At 42.1% G+C, this 18,599-nt stretch overlaps 1 protein-coding gene across 19 annotated transcripts in view; it reads right to left on the reverse strand.

Annotated features, from left to right (window-relative positions):
* KLF12 (KLF transcription factor 12) overlaps positions 1–18,599 on the reverse strand; it is a 263,394-nt gene that overhangs the window by 164,103 nt on the left and 80,692 nt on the right. For 5 of the 19 annotated variants that reach the window (XM_075527355.1, XM_075527345.1, XM_075527335.1 and 2 more), the window contains one exon: positions 4,590–4,957. The exons of 11 other annotated variants lie outside the window; for them this stretch is intronic. In XM_075527355.1, coding sequence (XP_075383470.1) covers positions 4,590–4,667 — 78 coding nt within the window. In that variant the 5' untranslated portion in view covers positions 4,668–4,957. Of the gene's footprint in view, positions 1–377; positions 448–3,470; positions 3,528–4,589; positions 4,958–6,566; positions 6,668–18,599 lie in introns of those variants that run through there. 3 more of the 19 variants (XM_075527364.1, XM_075527311.1, XM_075527425.1) reach the window with 3 other exon arrangements.

Consider the following 18,599-nt stretch of genomic DNA (forward strand, 5'->3'; position numbering starts at 1 on the left):
GTTGGAGGCATGAGGTGGGGAAAGAGCAGGAGGGACTCTGATACCACAAAACAGCTGGCTGAAATTGTTCCAGGCTTTACATCCCTCTTCCCAGCATGGGTGGTGCGCTGTTTACTTATCAGAAGCAGATCTGAGCTCCAGCGGTTTGGATGTGGTTTGGGGTGGAGCGAGAGCAGGAGCCAGCCTGGCATTCCTGGCTCCCCCAGCGCCTCTTCTGCAAGCAGAGAGGTCCCCCTCCCTCCTTGATTTATACGCGGCACAGTCGAGTTTTACAGCAAGATCAGGAATATACCATCATCAAGCATCCCTTAGGCTGTTTAGCTCGTAGACAAAGAAGGATGAGCTGATATTGCTTCGTGTCCCTGAGGAGGTCTTACCCGCCTGAACGCAGGGTCGAGGCTGGCTTGCGCAGGAGGTGCAGGCAGGAGGAGGGGGGAAGACAAAGCGCTGCCGAGGAAAGGCAGGTTTAATGAACTGTTAGAATCTGATTAGAGGCTAATGTCCCTTTTAGTGCTTTGTACCAATTTACAGCTGATATACTTGAACCATTTTTCCCCACTGGCTGTGATAAACTCATTAGTTTTAAAAATGCAAGCTAACCAGAGCCTTTGAAGTTTAAAACTGATAAATCATGAAAACCTGACTAGTTCATGTACCATTTAACACATTTACATTTAACTAAATTTTCAGAGTGCTCGCTTCCCCTTTTGTTCTCTAAAATCATATTTCTTAAAAGCAGCACTCTGCCTTTTGAGTGCCGGTCTGAAGAGTGAATGCAGCGAATAGCTCTGGCTTTTGGGTCATTTATAATTCAGAGTAAAAATAATCACAGAAGTAGATTCTTTCCAAACTATTTGATCCCTTCTGCATTTATAATTGGAAGGACATTGTGTGACGCATCCTGGGGGGGTCCGCTGCCTGGTAATAGCTGAGTAGATCCAGCCCGTGTGCTATACGTGTGGATGACACGTTTAGCCCAAGAGTCGCGCCGAGAAGAGCTGATCTCCCCAAACTGCGCTCTCCTGCCATCACCAGCGTTTGCGCTACAGTATGTTCAAAGCCATTCAGCAAATAGGATGCAATTGCCGAGGTTTGCATACGGTGGGCAGTCATCTAAGGCAAAGAGGCTTGACTCATCCCCGCTGGGGCTGGGGGTGCGAACCGAGTTCCCCCGGGAGCCTCTCTGGTCAGGCAGGCAGATGGAGCATCCACACCTGAGTGAGGCCAGGCTGCTCCAGTGCCCCTCGTTAATCGATGACACTCAGGAGTCCCACCAGCAGAGATTGCCAACGTGTATTGAGTCAACGCATTTTTCAAGCCGCAGTCCCCTCCTGGCTCACTCAACTCTCCATCCACTGTGGCAGCTAACTTCCAGCTCCCAACATTGCCCAGGTGAAGGCGACCTGAATTCGTGTGACAGATCTTCCTGCCTTATTCTCCTACCTCCCACCCCAACCCACCTGCTGGACTCCAGTCACCCACCTAGGCTGTTTTACCTAGTAGATATATGTCCTAAACTGAGCATATAATCAAGCCAAACACTGCACGACCTTACCAAAACATCTGTTCTCTTGGATCAATAAACTAACTCACCCTAAAAGAGATCAACCTCTCTTTCTCAGTGCCATCCATTGGAGCCTTTCACTAATCACTTTTGGACATTTATTCCCTTGAAAGATTAATTAAAAACACAAATCATACCCAGGTCCATATGGGCAACTGCTATTAAAGCAGTTGTTACAGAAGACGGATAAGCTTTCGGGGTTACAAGCTCTTCTTCTGAGAAGCTATGCCAATCAGTCGAATAACAAGACTCTCCCTCCTCCTACATTTTCAGTACAGCACCGCTGCAACTACAACTGGCATCTTCTTCATGCGGATGACTTTCTGTTGCAAGTTTTAATCGAATTATCTTTGGCTACTTTAGAGGAAGAGAGAAAACAAAACAAAAACTGGTATCTCCTCCTGGTGCAAAACCCCCGAGCATCCTGTAGTGCTTATTTAATTATGAATTACACTATTATGAAATTTGGCTCCATCCATGAGAAGAGCTGTGGTTTTGTAGCCAAGTTTTTAATTTGGCCAAGCCATACATTTGAGAATCACACTGCAAACTTTTAACAACAACAGGGGAGCTGTAGCCACAAACAACCTCCTGTCCTGAGACACCACCAAAGACACCCCTAGATCCCCTCCATAATTTCTTCTAAGCACAAGATGACAGAAACTGCACATCCCATCCCACACTACAGTTGTTGTCTCTCCCACTCTCCAAGATTTCATGTCTAGCTGCTCAGTACTAAAGAATCGGAAATGAAATGATGCTCTGCCAAACCTGGCCAGACTGTGATGGGCACAACTCCACGAAACCCCAGGAAGAAAGCGGTGAGCTCAGGCTTCAGAGCACCCAGAACCCAGATCTTCTATTTCCTGCATGGATCGACAAACATTTACGTTCCTGTGCAAGGCAGTCTCCTCCTCTTGTTTCATCTCATGAACGCAAGAGATATACAGAAGCGAGGTGGATGATGCTAGTTACTGCTGTCACTAATGAAGATAATGGGCTTACTTAGTCACACTGAAGAGCTGCGCGCTGGCAAGATAAAGCCACTGATGGTTCTGAACTTTTCCATGAGACACCGAAAATGTTCAGCTGACAATTCAATGCTTTGTAACTCTGGTGGGTTGACCTTAGCCAGCTGCCAGACGCCCACCCAACCACGCTCACACTCTTCCTCCTCAACAGGACAGGGGAAAATAAAATGGAAAAGCTCATGGGTTGAGATAAAGGCAGGGAGATCACTTATGAGGTACCGTCACAGGCAAAACAGACTTGATTTGGGGAAAATTCATTTAATTTATTGCCAATTAAAATAGAGTTGGATGGTGAGAAACAAAGACAAAAACTAAAACTCCTCCCCCCACCACTCCCTTCTTCCCAGGACCAGCTTCATTCCAACTCTTCCTTTACTTCTCTATACAAACTTAACTTCTAACATGACACACTTTCAGTTTTGAGAAATTAAGCATCAGTTGGGGGAAGAGTAGTCTCAAATTCAACATTCAAGCTACAGTAAAAAGCTTCAAGTTTAAGGGGAGTACGTTTGAATAGCTAAGAGCCAAGAACAGCCCTTAAGCAGTCTTTCAGTCTCAAATCTATGACTTACAACTTTCCCTGCCTCATCTTCTAGTTATTTTTACACAAGTTTTCTGCACATGCAGTAATTTCTGAATTCATCATATATTCTCATTTTATGGTTCCAAAATTTTGAGTCATTTTTGTGAAAACAGTGTTCTTGATAGCTCAGAAACACAAATTTTTAAGTTTTCCTTTTTTATACAGACATCTTAGAAACATCACTGAACTAACCATGAAGTAGCCTACGTCACTTATATGCCCTAGCAATAAGATTACCTTGTTGATTTTTCTGAACATGAATACCTAAACCCATATTATTCTCATTACTTACATTATTATATTGAAGTTATCCATCAGTCAAAGCAACAGACAGCATAATACCTCAGGGCAAAAAATCTGAAGTGATCCAGTCAAGGCAAAGCTTTTGAAGATATGACAGATCCTTTTAAGGATATGACTAGATAAGATTTCCAAAGTTTGAAATTGTTTTCTCTCTTTGTTTCAAGGGGTAAAAGAAGAATGAAAGATTACCATCTCTTCTCAAATATAGCTATCTCCATAGGGAGAGGAAGCCAAGGAGAATGTCATCTTTCCAAATTCTCACAGGAAAGAATCACTCAATTGCCTACTACCTCCATCTCCTGAAGACCTTAATTTCCAAATAAGTCCTTTATATATCATACAATGAGATTTGTTAGTCACTTAAGTGTAGTTATCTCTAGGGTGAAGCATACCAGTTAACATTGCCACAGTATGTATAAGAGCAGTTCATTCCAAAAAGTGAAGGAAACAACTATCAGATAGAAAATAAAAGTAAATTTATGTGGCTAGAAGATAATCACTCAGCTGGGAGTTCTGCCAGGGAATCAGGGTTAACAGCCCATGTCTTGCCATAAGATCTTCATCATATGTAATTATGTCTATAGCTGTGTGAAACGTTCATAATGAAAGCAGAGATTCTGGTAGTTCTGCATGTTACTCCAAACTTGAATTTCCAGTCAAATTCACCAGAAAAGAAAAGGAACATTTGCATTTATTGATGCTTCAAGGAAAACCAAAACAATTTCTTAAGAAAAAAGTAGAGTGAAGCCTTAAACTTCATACTGTTTTCATGTGAAACTGGGTGGGGTTGATTTGAATTCATTCCAATTCAAAAATGAAATTCCTTTAGTGAGAAGAGAACGCAGAGTTTGCAGAAGCCTGGGTGAACAACATGGACATACAAGCTGCTGTTTATGTCTCATCTAAACAACAAAAGCTTAAAACACCACAGTAATGGACTTCTGGATATATGCTAGAACAGCAGCTCAGCACATGAGTATGAAGAATAATTAAAGCTAACAACAAGGTTATTTCTCACTGATCTACATACCTCTCTCTGGTCTGCTTGTTAGCCCCGAACAGAGCTCAGGGTGGACCCAAATGCAGTGCATGAAACTCCATACATCACCTCGCACCATAGGAGGCCGTGAGAGGCAGGCAGTCTAGGTATAGGTATATATATCAAGGAAAGGCATCTGCATGGCATCCAGTGATCACAGAGGCATCATAGCTCTAAGCTTTCCAGGAAGGCCTCTGAGTGTGGTCTCTTATTACAACTGCGCATGCCAGGTAGAGCCCAGACCTCGACAGCAGCTGCGACTCGATGCTGTCAATGCCCGAGAAGCACGTGCAATGGTTGGCCTTCAGCTCGTGTCGTCCTGCTGAGATCCTCATCTGATGTACCAGACCATGTCCGGCTGTATCCTGCTGCTACCAGTACAAAGATGTACATGTGCAACACAAGCTTCTTGAATTCCTATTTTGGTGCCTAGATCCCTTAGAAGGAAAAAAAAAAAAAAATACTAATTTTGCAGACAGCAGGTTTCCAAAAGTTGTTAAGTAGCCAAATCCCTAAGGAGGTAGCTATGTTGTCATTCGTTATATATATTTACAAATCTGTCTCCAGGGAAAAAGTTCAAGTCCAGACAATATTCAGTGAAGAGAACCAAGGTCTCATGTTTTGCTTCTAAAGTCTCTTTGGTTTGTTTTGGGTTTAAATTAGTTTTAGCAAATATAAATAGAACCCAAGAGATGTGGTCAGCTTCCAGGTGACAGAGGATTGTCAAGTACATTGGCAACTAGAGGCCAATCTGCTATTTCTCAGACTCAGCAGGCAACCCTGTCAGCTTAGACTGCTTAAAATCCCTTTACATCAGCTCGGCTCTCCTGCCACTTTTAGCTGTCTCTACAAAGAATTACTGATCATTCCTATAGTACGTAATTCAGACACCATATGTTACAAGTAACAGTAATTACACCAGAGCCATACATTTAACTTTTACCAATGTTAATGGCTTCATTGTTTTCCTTCTAATACAACATTCACAGAATATTTGATAAGATTTTTGTAAATAGCAATGTATTCATTAAGTATTTGAGGACTTTCTTTATCTTACACTTAAAAGTCCTGCTTAACAAAAAAACCCCAAGCCCCTCCAAAAACAACAGAAAAAGGGAGAGCCAAAGAAGAGACATCATTTAGGAGGGACATATACTTAAGAAAGGGTAAGTTTGGAAAAAGCATGCACTGCATTTATCTTGACACCAGAATGAATTAAAAAAAACCTTTTTCATAACACTTCATGATGCATAACAGTAGAATAAACTCTTGATAGTTTCCTTTGGGTTCTCAAAGCACAGACAAGTAGTGAAGACTGCTATCAAGTGGAAATTCATGACTTTTTCACAAACAAACAAAAACCCTAGTAATTGACCTAGACTGCCATTTTTCCTTGACCACAGTTACAAGTCAAGTGGCTTTAAAAAACTACTACTCAATTTCCAAAGTAGTTTCATGCTATCCTATGTCAACTGTCCTTGAGTTTGGAGAAGAGTTTGAAGAATATGAGGCTTAAAATTAAAAACAAACATCACCCCTCCCCTCCCCCCCCCCCCCCCCCCCAAAAAAAAAACCTGCAATGGGAAATATAAAAGAATTTTCATAGTCCTACAAATACACTGATCAAAAGTTACTAATACGTATACTACTTAAAAGTTACTTTTACTCTTAGGTGGGTTGTTGCCTCAATTATTAAACTTGAGAAAAAAAATCACATGAACAGCTGATGAGAACAGTTTCAGGTCAGGTTTTCATTCAAGAGGTCCCCTGGTCTTTTGCTTTTACCAAAAACTATAATCAAAGTTTAGATAATCAAAAAGTAAGTCTCAGGCCACAACATGTTTTTAATTAACTTCTGGTGCGAGAAGGAGTATGCGACATCAATACAGGGGAATAATTCTGCCATCTGACAAAATTTTCCTGTATCTGTTAATTGCCTAAATTGTGAATATTTTGTATTTGCTGAGCAAATGAGCGTTGAATGACATTGCCCAGGAGCTTACCAGCAAATACACAGTGAACTTTTACTCTGAATTCTGCCCTTACCTGCTCTGGTAGGAAAATGATCTGCTGAAGGCATGGGGAGCTGGTTGGCACACCTTCCCCCCACCTGCCAACGTGCAAAGTCTGCTTCCATGAAGACAGATACAACATGGGCCCTGCATGCTGGAGAATAAAGGGAGCATTTAGCATGTAGCAGCAGCCACAGTTTAGTCCAAAATTTTTGTCCGAGATGTCGTGTGGCAGGCCAAATATAGCTGCTCCTTGCCAAGAAGACAGATGCCGCCTCTTGGCTCCATCACTGCCTGCAGCCCAAAGGGGCCATCACCTCAAAGCGACAACACCTTCAGCTCCGCGACTGCAAAGCCCCAGAGGGAACAGTGAAACAATTGCATAGGAGGTTTCATAGGCCTGGACATCATTACTTCCTCCATAAATTACACTCGGCCTTACCATCCTGGGTTTCAAAGAAAGCAAACATGCTACCAAAAATACTGTATGCCCCGCTGGAGCAGACTGGCCGGCGGATCATCCCCAACCCTTTAGCTCAGGGAGAAAACTGTTGCTCCTCCAGGTGCTGTGTTCCCTCCCCTAGGATAAAATATAGTGATAAATTGATTGTCAGCACCAAAAGCTGACTTCTTATAAATCATGGACATTACAAACTATATGCTCTGAATAAGAGCATTATAAGGTAATGTCGTCATTAAATATGCCTAGCTGCCTTCTAGCAACTGGGCCACAGAAATGTTAAGCAGATGATGTTGCTCTTAGCTAGTAGAAGTGTTTCTCACTTATCTGAGAGCTCCAACATAGAGGCAGAACTAAAAGGAAACCGGGATAAGCCAGGTTTACCCCTTTGGGTTAAAAATGTAACCGCTAAAATTTAGGAAATTCCGTTAAGCCTTATTTTTATTTCACAAGCAATTGTTCTCAATAAATTTTTAAAAACTTTTGAGTTTGTTTTTTTGTTGGTTGTTTTTTGTTGGGGTTTTTTGTTTGGTTGGGTTTTTTTACTATTAAAGAGAGAGCAGTATATGACACCCATAAGATAACGCCTTGTTTCCAGAAGTCAGTTGTTCATTTCCAGCTCAGCTTGTTGCACTGCCAGCTACAGGGACAGAGCAAATTCATTGCAGCCTTGAGAGGAGGAGGAGGAGGAGGAGAACATCCTTGTCTGCAGCTGCACCCTTCAACCCCAGATATCGTAGGATGCACCTGCAAGGAGCGCAGCCAGTTCTCACAGGACCTCAGAAACCATGTGCCACGGTTCACGTACAAAGTCATAGATACGATAGGCAATAAGCGATGAAACCAAAAACGTTCTTTCGACGGCCCTATTCCAGCTGCTAGGAAAAGCTGTAACTGCAACCTTCGCCCCAGCAGCTCCACCGGTGCAGAAGCACAGCCAGAGTGCCAGTGTTTGCAAAACTGCACGTGAAGATCGTTTGATTCATGCACATGCCAAAATAACAACGGAATAATTAAATAAAGCTGAATGATTGCACGCTCAGATGAAAAAGTCAGACCATCTGCCAGAAGCTAAGCATTACTCCATCACCTTTCCCCGCACCTTTTGCACAGCGCCTTACGTGCGCGTGGAGGAACAGGAATTGCTTTATACACTTCTCGCCATGGAGCAAACAAACTGCTTATTCTGGCACTTCAAAAGGAAGGGCGGATGCTCTGATGAAACTCCCAAACAGTAAACGTTTAACATCTTGTCGCAACCCGATCTCTGTTCTATTTAACATCAGCTTGAGGTTTCCCGCTCCCCAGAGGCATCAGTGCAAACTCCTGGGAAAATATTAGTATTAAAGCTGGTGAGTAGCACTCAGTATATTTAAAAAAAAAAAAGGGAAAACTGACTTTTGTTCACTTAGTGAACGAAGTATAAAGCACCTCAAGTCATGAACGAGAATTTCTAAGTATCCACCAAATACGTGAAACAATTGTCTAAAATAACATCGCTCTCAGACTGCTCACATCAACTTCTAGATAGAAGCCGACACCTGATTGCTCACGAGGCACTTTCTTACCCAAGACAGGATGACCAAATTGCTTATGTACAAAACTGTCAAATTAGATTCCACAAGCAATAAATTATTGTGGAACTAGGGTCCACTTTAAAGGTAATTCTAATTAAGTGTTAAGAATTTCTAATTAACAAGTTTCAAATGTCGCCAACACGCATTTCCCACAAATTCTCAGAGAAGTTGCGATTCCTCAAACATGTTTAGAAAAAAAGTGTACTGCACATGAACAAAACTATTGCCGATAATTAAAATAACCACATAACTTAAAAATTAAAGAGTATTTTAAGTAACTATGGGTATAGCCATGAAAATGACAGAAAAACATCAGAAGGAGATATAGGAGTAGCACATATAGCACTACATTAACAGATGCTTTGAACTTTCATTACAGCATCTTTAAAATTCAGAGATATCAAACTTGCTATATACAGCCAATCATACTGGGCATATATATTAAATTCAAGGCTATAAACAAAATACATGAGTATGTATCTAGGGGAAAGAGAAAGTAAATGAGTAATTAATTTATAACATATCATTTTACAGTATGAAACATCATGTAGCCCTGGAAAAATTCAGGGAACAATGAATGCTATAGCCAATGCTTTTTTTCTTAGGATCCCAGGATAATTCAGGTGGGAAGGTGCCTCAGGACGTCTCCAGTCCAATCTCCTGCTCAAAGCAGGTGCAGCTCAGAGGTCAGACCAGCTTGCTCAGGGTTATGGCCAGTCAGGTCTCAACAACCTTGAAGGATGGAGATGGCACAACCTCTCTGGGCAACCTGCTCAACTGGGAGACAGCCCCCATGGGGGAAAAACCAAGGGTTTCCTCACACCCAGCTGGAACCTCTCTTGCTTTCAGTGCACTGCGTCTCATTCTCCCACCACACATGGCTGTGAACTGACCAAGACCCCCTGAGCCCACACATCCTGCCAGTCTTTGACCATCTGACTGCGCACCCATCCAGGCTGTAATAACTGTAACTCATATACAAGAACATTGTTGGAGACACTGTTGAAAGCCTTGCAGAAGCTGAGGTGAATGATGTTCACTTCTCTCCCCTCATCTAATATTCCAGTCACTTTACACTGCAGATGGCAATCAGCTGGGTCAGGCATGCTTTATCCTAGGTGAATCCATGTTGACTGTTCCCAGTCCCCTTCTCCTCCTTCATGGTGCCCAGAAGTCTGTTCCCAGAGGACTCACTCCATGATTTTTTTTCCATGGACCAAAGGGAGGCTGACTGCTCTGTAGTGCCCCAGATCACCCTTTTGGATTGATCCCAAGAGGAGTGCACCATTTGCTTTCTTCTAGTCATCAGGGATCTCCCATGGTCTCCAGCACCTTTCAAGCATGGTAGAGAAGGGTGCTGCAAGGACATCAGCCATCTCTCTCAGCACCCATGCATGCAGGCAGGTGGGTCCCATGGGCTTGTGTGGGTTGAGTCCTCTCGGGTAATCCCTGGGACTTGCTCTTCATTCATGATGGGTGGTTCAGCTTCTTGAACCTTGTCTGTAAGCACAGAGGTCTGTGAGAAGGCCACGCAGGTGAATGCTGACGCAGAGAAGGCAATGAAGCACCTCAGCCTTAGCGGTGTTCGCTGTCAATAATTCACCCACCGACCCACATTTTCCTTGTCCAGCCTTTTACTGCTGATGTAGTGGTAGAAGCTCTTGTTGTTGCCTTTGATATTCCCTGCAAGTCTGAACCCCAGCTGAGCTTTGGCCTTCCTGACACCATCCCTACATGCCTGCATGGTATTTCTGTGTTCAGCCTTTGCAGCCTGTCTCTGCTTCCACCTCCTGCTATACGCTGCCTTTTTGCTCTGGAATCCATGGGTTTTGCACTGGAAGCCATGACTTCCTCACTTAGAGAAGCAGGTCTCCTGACAAGTCCACTTGTCTGATGAGCTGGAAATTTGTTCAAAACCAATTGGGCTTTTAAACAAATCCGTAGATCAACAGCTATCAAGCACAAACATACAGATACAACCTCTGGCCATGGCAGTATTTGTGCCCTAGATTTTTTGCAAACTTGGAAGATGTACCAGGGCAACACCATAGCCCACACACAACCTTGCTACATCTTCTCCCTAAGCATCTCTTTGTTATTGACTGTTGTTAGAGAAAGCATATAAGGTAGACGGTCCTTTGCTCTGACAGAAAACAGCCACGTTTATATTCCTATGTCTTTTCTTGAACTATAATACATGCCAAAACCATGAAAGTTAAACCAGCTCCAAATCATGGGATTCCAGTCTCAAGACTTGCACTCAAGAATGAATTGACATTCTTCTGCTAAGTACCTGGTATGGATCACTGCCAAAAAGGGACCCTAAAGCTAGGTGGGCCACTGTCTATTCTTCTGCAGCATTTCACTCCCTGTGATTTATTCCAGGAGGTAAACGACATGGTCATCACAAGACACCTACAGCTTAGCATGGACTTCAAATGATACCTTCAGAGCCCTCTTCCTTTGCTTCCCTCAGCCATTACTTGATCGCTGAAAATGCAGCAATACAGTCTGTCCATGCGTGCAACCATTCCTGGCTGATTTCATGAATGGTGAAAATCACAGCCAAACAATAGTGCCTGGGAAACACCCGAACATTGCAAGTTATCGTTATGCTCACTAAAATATATAGAAGTATTACACCAAGCTATACAATAAAACTATGCATTCCTACCTGCTGTTGAACTCTACCTTGAATGAGGTGCCCTATGCAAAAGCATTTGACAGAATTGTGTGTGACTGCTAAATGTGCCCCTGCTGGGCCTTTAAATCCTCATTAGTGTTCTTTAAGTCAGTGCACCTGATTATACATCGCACAGCAGGAAGATCTAACAAAGTATTGTTATTTGTATTATCTTTTTATAACCTAGCTTCACGCTCCCATTAAAAATGTATAGTGACCTTACCCATGTCAAGGCTTTCAAGAAATAATGCACTGAGATAATTGGTTGTTTGGCATCATACCTAGCCTTTATAGCATGTGTCAAGCCCTGACTCATACTAATATATTTAACGTTTCTCATTAGGACATAATAAGAAATTGTGCCTATATAAATCACATATTTATTCCCAACACGTGGCTTGCTTACACTCTGTAAAATGATGAGAACGATTTCCTGTCCACACTAGCTATGTCTCACATAGAATAAAATGCTTTTATTAGATTTACTTTGCATCAAAAGAACTGGATGGGTTAAGCTGCTCATGTTTTTAAGCAACGATTTCTGCACAGGCTTAGAGTGTTATGTGTACTGCATCTTTCTGAAGAGATCTGGACTAGTAACATTAATAATGTGACAAACTGCCTCCATCATCATTCTGGATGCTGAAATTCAATAAACATTACTAAAATATTCTAACCACTAAAATCACAGCCACAGTGGTTTCAAGAGCAGTGTTTATCAGACACTGAATGATGCTGGACACAAATCTGTGGAGTAATGTCCTCAATCAATGTAGATGATTCACAAGAATGCTTTTCACATTGAAAGCTCATGCCAAGTCACCGGTTCACGTGTCAAGTAAAAAAGAATTCTAAGAATTCTTTCAGGATTTTCTTAAAAATCACTCCTCACAGGACTTCAGCTTAAAGAATCTATGTCAGGTACCCAGCTCATGTTTTGTGATGAAAAGCACCAAGGCTATGTCATTGTTGGTGCTGTTTCTTCAGCTGTCCATCCCCTGGCTCGGCACCATCAACACAGAGCCTCTACCCAACTTTTGTGTGTATGTGTATGCCTTATGTATATGGTGATATACTTTATGTTGTCGGAAGACATCAATAAATTATGCATTTCAAGAATTACAGAAAAAAAGTACGGTAATTCTATCACCTGTTTGGTGCCTGGAATAATAAATTCTCCACTCTTAAGTGAAAATTGTGAAAGTCTATCATCATTTATTCTTAAGTTTAAATTAGTCTCCAAAACACTCAGGTGGGAGGGTTTTTTGGTTGGTTTGGGGTTTTTTTGTTTTTGTTTTTTTTTTTTTTTGGGGGGGGGGGGGGTTGTTTTGTGGTTGGGGTTTTTTTTTGGGGGGGGGGGGTTGGTTATTTTTGGGTTTGTGGGTTGTTGGGGTTTTTTTTGGTTTGGTTTGGGTTTGGTTTTTTTTTTTTAAGTAATGACAACTCTCTGAGTGCCCATTTGCCTGAAAAACAGCAGAGCTCTGAATTTACTTTCAACCTGAAAGAATACTCTCAAGACCAATGGATTATGTTTATTATTCTAAAACACAAAATTAAGTATTAACCTGAATACACTAAAACTGGGAAGAAAAAAAAGAAATCATACCGCCGATCAACTCTGAGGAACTACTAATTCAAGAGATCACTGTTAATAATGTTATCAAGCTCTGTAGAACCCTACTCAGGCAAAGCAAGCCTTTTAACATAGGTTACCAAATAATCCTTCAGATTTTTACCATCATCAGCTGCCATACAACTGCTCTAGGGTCATATGTGAAAGTTTATTCCTGCATTAGATAATTTTTGTTGAAATTTTGCAAGGCCGACACTAGTTAAGTACTTCACTTGTTCGTCATGCTGAATGGCCTACAAAGAGGTTAGTAACAAGCAACCATGAAGGGTGAAATCTTGGCTGGCTACCTGAATGTCCCTCAGGGTTCAAAGCAGTCCAAGCCGATGCAGGATGGAAACGCCCAACTTCACTCCTCGCTAGCAAGGAATATGGGTTCATCAGTTTAAGCATAATAAGCATTCTTGAGCTGTCATCTCAGAAAGAAGTGAAGGAGGCAGACACTTCCATGCTACAACAGCACAACAAGCAGTAGATGCTTACTCTTTTCTCCCTTTAAAATTTTTATAACTCCTAAAATTTTCCAACTGAAAGCTTCAGGATTTTTAACTACATGAACAATAGTATAACAAAATAACCACAGCCGTGCTAGCCAGCACTTAGGTTCCTTAGCAAATGCAACATTATCTCAGCCACGCTTGGAAAGACACCTTTTTTTCCTGACTTACTAGATACGCATGTAGGCAAATACTTTTAGGTCACTTACGTTTGGATTAAAAATGAGAGACTTCTCTCCTAGACGAATGTACACACATCCCAGAATAGGGTAAGCAGTGGAGAAGCAGGGCGTGAGGAAGCTGTCCTAACCAGGGGGTCCTTCAGACACCACAACTCTTCAGGATCCTCTTCTGTGTCCTTAGGGTCTGGTGTTACGTAGCTACGTAGTGCGTTGGCAAGTCTGGAGGTTGAAGTGAAATTTTCCCCTCGCTTGCCTTGCTCATATCTTATTTAGGATTTTAGCACCGTTTAGGGAACAGTTACAGACACTTTAAATCACATTTGCCTGGTGTGATCTTTTATTTATTTACTCTAAAGATCCCCACATGGGAGAGTTCAGAGCCACCGCGGTGGAAGAATTTCAATGTTTTAAAATGCTTTCTGATGAAAACAACTCTGTTTGTCCTTATAAAACATTCCTCAGTATCTGATCCCACCAGGCCACGATGCGGACAGACCCCAGCAAATGTAAGCAAATGGGTTATTACTTTGGTGCCCTCCCTTGCGTACTGCAGTAACCATTACTGATATAGACTTACGACTAGCCAAAAATAACTGGTTTACTAGAAACCCAGCCAGAAAAAGAAACTGGTAAAAAGAAAAAAATCTAGCTTTGTACATCGACTGATAAATAATAATCACTATCCAGTATCCAGAGTAAATCTGGCAGAACTAATCCCAGCCTGCATCCTGGAATTAAGAGTGCAGCACAGCATATTTAGTAGACTGACTAGGTATCGTCCATCACTACTGAAAATCACTGGAAATATTTTAAGTTTTTTCATGAACAAAAGCAGAAACTAACCCTGCTCATGGAATGCTACACTCATGAAATTACCCCTTTTTTCCAATAACCTGGTTTCATATTAGGCAAATAAATGCCCATGTTTCTGTGCAACACTGTATGATTAATTACTTGCCCAGACTTTCCTAAAAGAAGTAGCAATTGACATCGGGTTAATACAAAAGGATTCATAAGCTGCATATAGCTCACAGAAACCAGAAACTAAGGACATCATTCACTCTTTTGGAAACCTGCTATGCCCAACAGTAAATCTTCTCCTTCAGGCAAAAGTGGTTAAGTAGCCTTGATCATAACAAACTGTTGCTACAGATCAAAGAGTAATGGCACATTTGTATTCAGAGTAAAGTAATAGCCAAACTCTTGCTTGAAGCCAAATACACGGTTGAGAAGCACACAATAGGAATTGGGTGTTGTTATTACCATCTACATTTAAGCATTCTACTTTTTCAGTGTTTCTTTGTCCATTTTCCATGCTGAAAAGAATCATCAGCTGAGGCAGAAAAAAAAGCCACCCACATCAATCAAAGTGGGTGAACTGGTTTGAGTAAATTAAAGCCTGAAACCTCTTCATATTAATATTAAAACTTCTTTCCAGCATACACCCACTTTGAAATTATGAAGGTTCTAAAACTTTTGAAATTACTATTATTACCAAGGTGAGCTTGGTTTATAAATGCTTTCTTTATATTTAAATACGTAGCAGTTAGGAAAATTACCCAGCCTCTTATGAGCCTCTTATCAAGCCACAAATTATCCCAGTGTATTTTTACTGCGTAAAAGCCATATTTTCACAGAGAGATGCACATTGCTTGCCATTCCTGAAGAGCTTTAAAAGTCCTGAATAAGACAGTATGATAGTTAAAGGGATCCAGATTATTCAAAAGAAAGGTTTGGCTCCTTGTACATGAATAGCCAAGATATTACGAACTCTCTTGCTCTCTTTCTGCATATAAAAAAAGATTACCCTTGCTTTCTGCAGAGATTAAGGCAATTCACTTGTTTTACATTCTGCGATAAAATAAACTCCACTGTCATGCTGCCTGGAGCTCCTGTATCTCATCCATTATGTAAATCTCCAAAGAGTAGTTCAGCAAACATCATCTCAGTGCCACTGCACTTAATAAGACGACCTACGCATCTACGTTAATTTTCATCTTCCAAGACCAACAGAAACTCCTTACTTCTTAATTTGCAAGAGAGATTCTTACTGTCATCTCTCTTCATAACCACCAAGGCCAAGCTCGTATAGTTTTAAATGAAACTCGGACTTCACTCCAAATGTTTGGGTTTGGGGGTTTGCACCATCTCCTCTAAAAACAGGAAAATAAAGCCAAGCAAAAAGAATGTTTTGAATCTCACTATTTCTAGGACATCTATTTTGTTGGGGGGTTTTGTTTTGGTTTGTTGGTTTTGGGGCTTTTTTTTTTTGCTAATACAAATACTGAAACACTTCTATATTACTTAAAAATTAAGGTGGAAACTCAGTGCATGTTTACCTATAACGTCTGAAAGTCAAGGCTTTTACTGTCACTTGAGCTATGCCCACATGTCCGTCACAGCTGACCGCAGCAATCACAGCTATAGCGGACTGCTATCAAACTGAACTGAAACAACAACAAAAAACCCTAAGTAAATAGCAAAGTTCAAAAGAAGGTGACAGCCCCAAAGCAGAAAACTTGCCCTTTCCTGACTCATCACCGAACCTCTGCACAAGAAAGACTCAATGAATCACCAGGAGTATACATGAAGCACCGTGTGAGAAGCATAAGACCGGGTCAAGATTTAGATTAATACCAGGAGTTTATTTTCTCTTAGACACATGTCCTTGGGTATATGAAATACCGTATCCACTGGAATCATTACTCAGGTCTCTTAGCAGTGGATATCAGTATTAAAATAACTGCCTTCTCCTTACATGCTAGCTACTGAATTCTAACACGTTCTTCTACGCCTTCGTATGAGAAGTGACAAATCGCCATCGTTTGACATTATTCTCTCCACGGCATGTCAAAAATACTAAAATCCAAATGTATTTATTTCTAGCACTAAATGTTTATTGTCAGATATGTAGGAAAAGGAAAATGAGAAAGCATATGTAGTATTTCAATTTCTGGTTCCATGTATCAATCAGCATCGCCGTGCAGACCAAGAACCATGGGGTTTTCCCTTCTCATTGAAAAGCAAAGATTAACTCTAAAATGCAGTTAGCTGTGCTGCGTCATGATACTGAGAATTAATACCTCCTACAACAGAAGTATCCTTTTTTTCCATGCAAACACTTACATCCTGATAACTAATGACCAGAAACAGGTCATTAAGAAACAAGCAGAAGTAGTAAATCCTGTAAATCTCTGGTTTAAACTTGTTTTATTTGATGGATCATGCCCAACAGAACTGAACAGTATTCAGCTTCTTGGAAACCAAAAACCTGAGAGTATGAATTTAAACATTTTTTATCCCCATTAGGCACTTTGGAAACTTGTGTCATACTTCTGAAAATACACACATCAAAATGGTCTTGTCAAACAACTTTGAAATTAAATGCCTTGTGCTTCCCTCTCTGGAGTAGTATAAATTTAGTCATTATTAGAATTAGTATAATTGTTCTCTAAGTGCTCTAGGAATAAAAGGTGAAACGAGCTCAGTGACTGCTCTTTCATTCCCATGAGAATGTGCTGCAGCAGAGAAGTCAGACTGCGAGAGCAGGGATGCTCAGGGATGCTTTGAAAACCCAAGGACTGGAGAACGAGTCCAGCTAAGTGGAGCCTGGTGTACGCGCCATGTCCGTACCAGCACAGCTCACAGGCAGAGACGTCGTCTGTTCTTCCAGGGAGGACACAGAAATCCCATGGGAAGAACTACCCTCTGGAGATGCCTGCTGCTGCCTGCTGACTAGTGGAAGACAGGAGCCTTGAGAAAATGACTGAAGTTGAAAGGAACGGATCCAGGCCTTTGAGGTCTAGCTCCCTGTGGACTATGTCCCGTCACTTACGACTAGTCCTCCCAGGGGTATCAAGGCTGAAAGAGGAACCCAAGAAGCTGGTTTGAAACAGAAACTGGTTTGGAAACACCACTAAACAAAGAGGGACATCACGCAATCTCAACTGGGAGGTCCCTGAGCGTTCACCTAGCAGAACCGTCAGTCTGCATCTCCCTCAGCAAGCAGCACTGTTGCAACAGGAAGGGATCGAAGATACCTACAGCCTATGTCTTTCAACAGCCCAGAGGAATCAGAGCATGTTAGGTAAGTTTCTTGGAGTACACCTCCCAGTTTGGTTTCTTCCAAAAGCCACCTAGCTTGTGCAGCCCAAGGCCATGCTACAAGGCGAACCGAAGCACACCAGGCCAGGACATTCATGAAAGCATTTCCCGATCTAAGCTAAACCAGTAATATGCCCAGCTCTGGTCTGGTTTGCTCCAGCTAGCTTCCTCCAAAACCAAAACTGGCCTGTGGTTTGGGGGACTGATCCTTCCAGGCTTTTCTAAGAACAGTGTGGACCACCCTGTACCAGTGTGACTGGTGCTACCAAGCCCTCCAAGCCTGCCCCCTCAGACCTCTGCTCGCAGCCTCACTCCAGAGCCCACAACATGCAACGGATACTTTCACGTCATGGAAACATGACACTGATAGGCTTCCAGTTACCTCCAACAACAACAATAACGAGCAACAGGAGCACTGCAAAGGTAGAGGAGGACACCCAAACTCCAAAAGGCAGTAGCACACCTGCAGCAAGCGCAGTATGGGGGGAGCCAACCCTGGCCGGTCAGCATGCAGGGACCTGGCATCGCTCGCACCACGGCCGCAGTTTGCTCCCTGAAGTGGATGCAGCCAGAAACTTTGAAAACCCATGCTTTGAAAACCCAAGGACTGGCGAACGAGTACAGCTAAGTGGTGTACGCGCCATGTCCAGAACTGAGCCAGAACTGCAGCCAGAATGAGGAAGATTTCTCACCTAGATCTTCAGGCTGCTTCCATCACTTTATTTCATATAGTCTACAACGCACATTTTGGAGACTACAAGAGGTAGAGTCATCCATTTCTGTTCCTCCTGAGAAGCAGGAACGCTGCTGGTAGAGCATCTCCTCTCCCTCCCAGCATGGGAACACTGGCACACCACGCATTTCAAATACCAGAAACAGGAACCAAGGGTGTCTGTGCCTGCATTATAAAGCAATTTGCCATTTTGTGCTCACA

This window comes from Mycteria americana, chromosome 1 (genome assembly GCF_035582795.1).
Source record: "Mycteria americana isolate JAX WOST 10 ecotype Jacksonville Zoo and Gardens chromosome 1, USCA_MyAme_1.0, whole genome shotgun sequence".
Lineage (NCBI taxonomy): Eukaryota > Metazoa > Chordata > Aves > Ciconiiformes > Ciconiidae > Mycteria > Mycteria americana.